The sequence below is a fragment of the Morus notabilis genome, unplaced genomic scaffold, assembly GCF_000414095.1.
Source record: "Morus notabilis unplaced genomic scaffold, ASM41409v2 Scaffold314, whole genome shotgun sequence".
Taxonomy (NCBI): Eukaryota; Viridiplantae; Streptophyta; class Magnoliopsida; order Rosales; family Moraceae; genus Morus; species Morus notabilis.
Genome location: NW_010360279.1, coordinates 112,914 through 119,434, shown reverse-complemented (window position 1 = coordinate 119,434; position 6,521 = coordinate 112,914). Strand labels below are relative to the sequence as shown.

The window sequence follows — 6,521 nt, the reverse complement described above, 5'->3', positions numbered from 1 at the left end:
ATATATATATATATATATATATATATATGTGTGTGTGTGTGTGTGTGTGTGTGTGTGTGTGTGTAATTACCTCCAAATAGAAAAGATGAAAAAGGGGAGGAGATTGTTAGCTGTGTCTCAGTCTGGACGGAGATTTTGATAAAAGAGAAGAAGAATAAAATAGGCAAAGGAAGAAATAGTATATACATATAACCAAGGTTTTTAGACTCATGATGAGCAAACTGTTGTCTTTTAGTAAAGTTATAGTTAAATTAGTTAATTGGAAGTTGGCTGAAGAAAACAAAGCGCTAGAGAAATAAAAAAAAAAAGAGTATTTTTGGGAGAAGATATCGATGAAGGATATATATATATATATATATATAGTAAATAGTAATAGATTATAGCAAGGAATAATAAATATTAAGTAATGAATAATTGATGAGATCAACAAAGAAGGAGAGGGAGAAGAAGGACATACGTAGTAATGCAGCAGGTGAGTAGTGCAGCTGGTCGTTTAGTTGCAGGTTCTCACAACCGCAATGAGCTCGTCGTCATCTCATGCCATGCACATTCTGCCGTAATTAACCGATTACCTCTACTTTTGTTGCGTACTTTATTTATTTATTTATTTAAGACAGAAAGGTCTTATTAACTAGTAGTATAATTTTTTGTTTCTAGATGGATTAAGCATTAATGTCAATAATTAAAGTGGTAGTGCGGTTGATTTGCATTTTGCATATTGTATGATGAATGGTGGTGAGGCAGGTAAAAGGCAAGGGAAGTGGGGAAATATGTGAGATTTGTGGAGATGAGAGAGGGGTGAATGCGGAAGGGGAGTTGTTTGAGGGGTGCAACGAATGCGGGTTTCCCATTTGCAGGACATGCTACGACTACGAGCGCCTTCACGGCACCCAACTCTGCCCTCTCTGCAAAACCCGTTTTCCCCGTCTCAAGGGTACCCTACCCTCCTACTTTATCAATTTCTTTCTTTCTTTCTTTCTTTCTTTCTTTTGAACACTTATAAAGATATTCATCCCTATATATAGCATTTTTCATATAATTTGGCTGCTATATGCTAATTTATTATTATTATTATTATTTTGAATTCACTGGGCAGGATGTCCCAGGGTAGACGGAGATGAGGAAGAAGATGACGCGGATGACCTCGACAATGAATTCAATTTTGACTCTGCGACCACCAAGCGTGATATTATACAAACCGAACATGCTATTTCTTCTTCTTGCACCCTTGACATTAATTATAATGATCACAGGGTATTCTTATTGTTTTTCATCATCTTTTTCAACCTTGTATGTATACGATACGCATCAAAATTGCTCTAATATTAGTTTTTGGAGTTGGCTTGTCCGTACAGGTTAGTAATGTCCCTCCTGAAAATAATCCTGCCTTGGTATCCGCTGAAAAACATGTTCACCCCAATCTTCATACTAATTCCCTTAAACGTATAATTAGCTTAATTTCTGATTTTAATTACTCCTTCCGTCATTCTATATTCCAATAAAATTGTTGCTCACATGATCTAGTTACTTTTATTTTATTTATTTAATTTTTTTCCATTGCAACCAGCTAGAGCCGTGGATCCTTCGAAACACCTGGCTGCTTATGGCTATGGAACTGTTGCTTGGAAGGAGAGAATGGAGAAATGGAAGCAAAAGCAACAACAAAACTCACACGTTAATCTTAATGGAATTCGAAGTAATTCGGATCATGATGGAGATGATCCAGACGTCTCATTGTATGTTAAATTTAAGTAATTGTGTCATTCAATTGAAATAACTTCATCTATGTCTAATAACTCTTTATAAATTGAAAAAAAAAATGATATATATTTTTGACAATAAAAATGATATATGGGTGATGGAACAGAATGGACGAGGCAAGACAACCGTTGTCGAGAAAGTTTCCGATTTCATCGAGCCAAATCAATCCATACAGAATGATCATCATAATCCGACTCGTAGTTTTGGGCTTCTTTTTCCATTACCGACTCACACATCCAGTGAAACACGCGTATGCGTTGTGGCTTATATCCGTAATATGTGAGGTTTGGTTCGCTCTTTCATGGATTCTTGATCAGTTCCCCAAGTGGATTCCTGTTGAGAGGGAAACATATCTCGATAGGTTGTCTCTCAGGTGATAATTTTTACTTGTTACCTTGCGAGTGATCATGAATATTTTTATCAATCAATGGCTTATATGTAAAATCAATAATCATAAGTAAGTGTCCTGTTTCATGAGCACAATGAACTGCCAGGTATGAGAAGGGAGGCGAAGCTTGTCAACTTTCTCCGGTGGATATATTTGTGACCACAGTTGATCCATTGAAGGAACCTCCTATAGTAACAGCAAATACGGTGCTTTCAATTCTAGCGGTGGATTATCCGGTGGAGAAGGTCTCATGTTATGTTTCTGATGATGGTGCCTCAATTCTAACATTTGAGTCCCTATCAGAGACATCTGAATTTGCGAGGAAGTGGGTCCCTTTTTGTAAAAAGTTTAACATAGAGCCACGGGCACCGGAATGGTATTTTGCTCACAAGGTAGACTACCTTAAAGACAGGGTGTATCCGTCCTTCGTCAAGGAAAGAAGAGCAATCAAAGTAAGCTTATTAACATTATTTGACTTGGTATCAATTGTAATTTTAATGTCAGAGTACGTACGCACGTGATGAAATTACTATAACAATTGATCTGCCTGCAGAGGGCGTATGAAGAGTTTAAAGTGCGAATTAATGCATTGGTGGCCAAGGCTCAAAAAGTCCCCCCTGAACAAGGTTGGACGCAGCCGGATGGGACTCCATGGCCCGGAAATAACGTTCGGGATCATCTTGGAATTATTCAGGTATATATTTGACTGCTTTTGGGCGGCCAAGTTTATTAGTTAGTTGTCATGAATGAAGAGTTCACTTGTCATGATTGACATTTTGTATGTATGCAATCATGTATATATACATACTTTTGATATATATATATATATATAGATCTTTGTTGATGGCGAAAGTGGAGGAGGAGATGACAGTAGGAATGGAAGTGAATTGCCGCGCCTAGTATATGTTTCAAGAGAAAAGAGGCCTCGCTTTAATCACCGCAAAAAGGCAGGGGCTATGAATGCTTTGGTCAGAGTCTCTGGCGTGCTCACAAATGCACCCTATGTATTGAACTTAGACTGTGATCACTACATAAATAATAGTAAGGCAGTGAGAGAGGCAATGTGTTTTATGATGGATCCGTTGTTAGGAAAAAGAGTATGCTACGTTCAATTTCCACAAAGATTTGATGGTATCGACGAGCACGATCGATATGCCAACCACAATACCGTCTTCTTTGATGTAAGCATATATCTTTATTCTATGTAGCATGTATCTTTCACTATATATACGTTCAATTGCTTTTGCATTTTCTCCAATATGATCTGATTAATATGTTATAGCTAGATATCTGAATTAATTAAGAAGGAAACACACAAACCATGATATTCTCATATTATTATTAATCCAGATTAACATGAAAGGTTTGGATGGTATTCAAGGACCCATTTATGTTGGGACTGGATGTGTCTTCAGAAGGCAGGCTCTTTACGGATTTGATGCGCCCCCAAAAAGTCACAAGAAGTCGCTGAAGAGAACATGCAATTGTTGGCCGAAATGGTACTGCTGTTGTTTCCCAAGGATGGAGAAGAACATTAATAAAGCATTCAAATTACCAAAGATTAATGATACGGACAAGGCCAGAAATTCTTGGAAGGGAGAGGCTCTACGACTACTAGGCAGTGAAGAGAGTATTAAAGGTCGTACGTAAACTTTGCACTTACGACCTAAATATTGAAAGTTGGATATCTTAAAATTTTATTTTATTTTTATTTTTATTAACAAGGACCTTATTATAGCATATATGTGTTAATTTTTTCATTGGATGGTATTTTTTTTCTTCACTTGACATTATATTGGAAGTACAGTCATTGAAGACGATGAGAGTTCAAATTTGATATCCGAGCATAAGTTGGAAAAGAAGTTTGGGCAGTCCTCGGTGTTTATTGCATCTACTCTGTTGGAGGATGGTGGGACTCCAACAAGTGCTAGTGTTGCGTCTCTTCTTAAAGAAGCCATCCACGTCATTAGTTGTGGCTACGAATCTAAAACTGAATGGGGAGAAGAGGTACTTCTAATTAGTATTAGCTGATCATATAATTAATATTCGTTGTTTTATGATACGATGAGCTTTTTTTTTTGTTCAATTAATGTTGTTGTAGATTGGTTGGATCTACGGGTCAGTCACGGAGGATATCTTGACAGGTTTTAAAATGCATTGCCATGGATGGAGGTCGATATATTGTGTGCCCGAAAGGCCTGCTTTCACAGGATCGGCTCCTATAAACCTTTCAGATCGTCTGCACCAAGTCCTTCGGTGGGCCCTTGGATCGGGTGAGATATTCTTGAGTAGGCATTGCCCTCTTTGGTATGGTTATGGCGGTGGTCTTAAGTGGTTGGAGCGTCTTTCCTACGTCAACGCAACGGTGTATCCATTGACATCCATTCCTCTCTTGGCTTATTGTACGTTACCTGCCGTCTGCTTGTTCACCCGCAAATTTATCATTCCAGAGGTATGCCATGTGTTTATGTAATTGCTACTTACTATATATATATGTAAGAATTTATTAATGCAGAGAGAATATCATGACATAATTATGAAAACATGATTGCAGCTTAGCAACGTTGGTAGCTTGTGGTTCGTGTCACTTTTCATGTGCATATTCGCAACGAGCATGCTAGAAATGAGATGGAGCGGAGTGGGAATAGATGAGTGGTGGAGAAACGAACAGTTTTGGGTGATTGGAGGTGTTTCGGCGCACTTGTTTGCGGTGTTCCAGGGTCTCTTGAAGCTTATAGCTGGTGTCGATACAAACTTCACAGTCACTTCAAAATCAAGCTCGTCGTCGTCAGACTTGTATGCGTTCAAATGGACTTCACTTCTCATTCCACCAACAACGCTGATTATAATAAACCTAATTGCTGTCGTGGCTGGAATCTCCGATGGAATCAACAATTATGCCTATGATTCGTGGGGGCCGCTCCTTGGTAAGTTGCTATTTGCATTTTGGGTCATTCTTCATCTCTATCCATTCTTGAAAGGCTTGCTTGGTAGGCACAACAGAACTCCCACCATTGTCATCGTCTGGTCGGTTTTTCTCGCCTCAATTTTCTCTCTTTTTTGGGTTCGCATTCATCCATACTTGCCTCACTCCGATTATCCCTTTTTGGAGGAATGCGGATTGGACTGTACTACTACTTAATATATGTAATTAATTAGGAATATTTTAGAGTTTGTTATTTGTTGTGGCCGGCCGTTTGCAAGTGGGACGGCGTTACAAAATAAGTGATATATTATATTTTGAAATTCGTCTCTCTGAACCCTTTTTTTTTTTTTTTTCTCATTTGTGAATGATACTATTTTTCATTTTTTTTCGTTTGCTCTGAATACAATTTTTTCATTTGTGAATGCTACTGATGTATTAATGCTTTAGTTTCGCTTTAGCGTATTGGTTAATGGTAGTTGTTATTGAATAGAAACAGTGTATTAATGATGAATTATCATCATATATTGTTAGTTTACTAATCCATTCCAAAAGCTTAAGCTATTAGGAGGTGGGCCAACAATAATTTTATACTTTTAACACTCTCCCTCACGTGTGGGCTGGACAATGGGCAATCGTGTGGGTAAATTAATTGGAAAGCCCAACACGTGAATATTTAAGACCGAGATATATTAAAAACTCAACACGTGATGACAATTTAAATGGAGATAAAGAGTACAATTACGGGGGTTTGAACTCAGGACATTCCGCTCTGATACCATGTTAGTTTACCAATCAATCCCAAAAGCTTAAGCTATTAGGAGGTGAGCCAACAATAATTTTATAATTTAACATATATATATATATATATATTGCGTGCTGTCTTACTAGGGGTGTAAATCGGCCGGGTAGGCTGAGCCTGAGAGCCTCTGGCTCTGCTTCTAAGAAGAAATGGCAAGGGAGTAGGGACGGCAAGGCTAGCAGAGAGAGAGAGAGAGTGAGAAGTGAGACATTGAGAGAGAGAGGCTGAGGACTTGATGCTAAACGGCATGAGAGAGAGAGAGAGAGGTGAGAGTGAGATATCACTGAGTTAGGGCATTAGGATTTTTTTTCCCACTGATCTCATTCGGCCGGGTTGGGGAGTATCGGGCCAAAGGAAGCCCGCCCCGCGGCCCAACCCGCAATGTGCGGGTTGGATCTATTTGAATCCGGAAAAAAAAAATACACACAAAATTCAGGTAGGATTGGGTAGGGTTGGACGGATTATTTAGGTTCAGCCCAAATTCTTATAGCCCTATGTCTTACAAAAGGATAAATTAGATGTACAACTACAACCATCTGTCACCATGCAGGCTGCAGCATGCATGAGCTTAATGTTGTACCTAATTCCTAGCTACGTTATATGTTGTCCTTCTTTCATTTCAGGAGGACGACAACAACAGCAACAAC

The 6,521-nt window shown here is 38.6% G+C and overlaps 1 protein-coding gene across 1 annotated transcript; it reads left to right on the top strand.

Annotated features, from left to right (window-relative positions):
- The first annotated feature begins 463 nt into the window (after window positions 1-463).
- Window positions 464-5,291, top strand: LOC21407496 (probable cellulose synthase A catalytic subunit 3 [UDP-forming]). The gene is made up of 13 exons (XM_024164332.1): window positions 464-556; window positions 745-934; window positions 1,097-1,254; window positions 1,356-1,391; window positions 1,525-1,736; window positions 1,868-2,134; window positions 2,256-2,601; window positions 2,703-2,843; window positions 2,983-3,330; window positions 3,500-3,791; window positions 3,957-4,156; window positions 4,251-4,601; window positions 4,704-5,291. The coding sequence occupies exons 1-13, from the start codon at window positions 464-466 to the stop codon at window positions 5,289-5,291; spliced, it is 3,222 nt and encodes a 1,073-aa protein (XP_024020100.1).
- The last annotated feature ends 1,230 nt before the right edge of the window (window positions 5,292-6,521 follow it).

Bases quoted from the DNA above. Each gene is read 5' to 3' on its own strand.
- LOC21407496 (XM_024164332.1), top strand. From the start codon at position 464: ATGCAGCAGGTGAGTAGTGCAGCTGGTCGTTTAGTTGCAGGTTCTCAC. The intron at 2,844-2,982 runs GTATATATTTGA...ATATATATATAG, and splicing joins ATCATCTTGGAATTATTCAG to ATCTTTGTTGATGGCGAAAG. The intron at 3,331-3,499 runs GTAAGCATATAT...TTATTAATCCAG, and splicing joins ACAATACCGTCTTCTTTGAT to ATTAACATGAAAGGTTTGGA.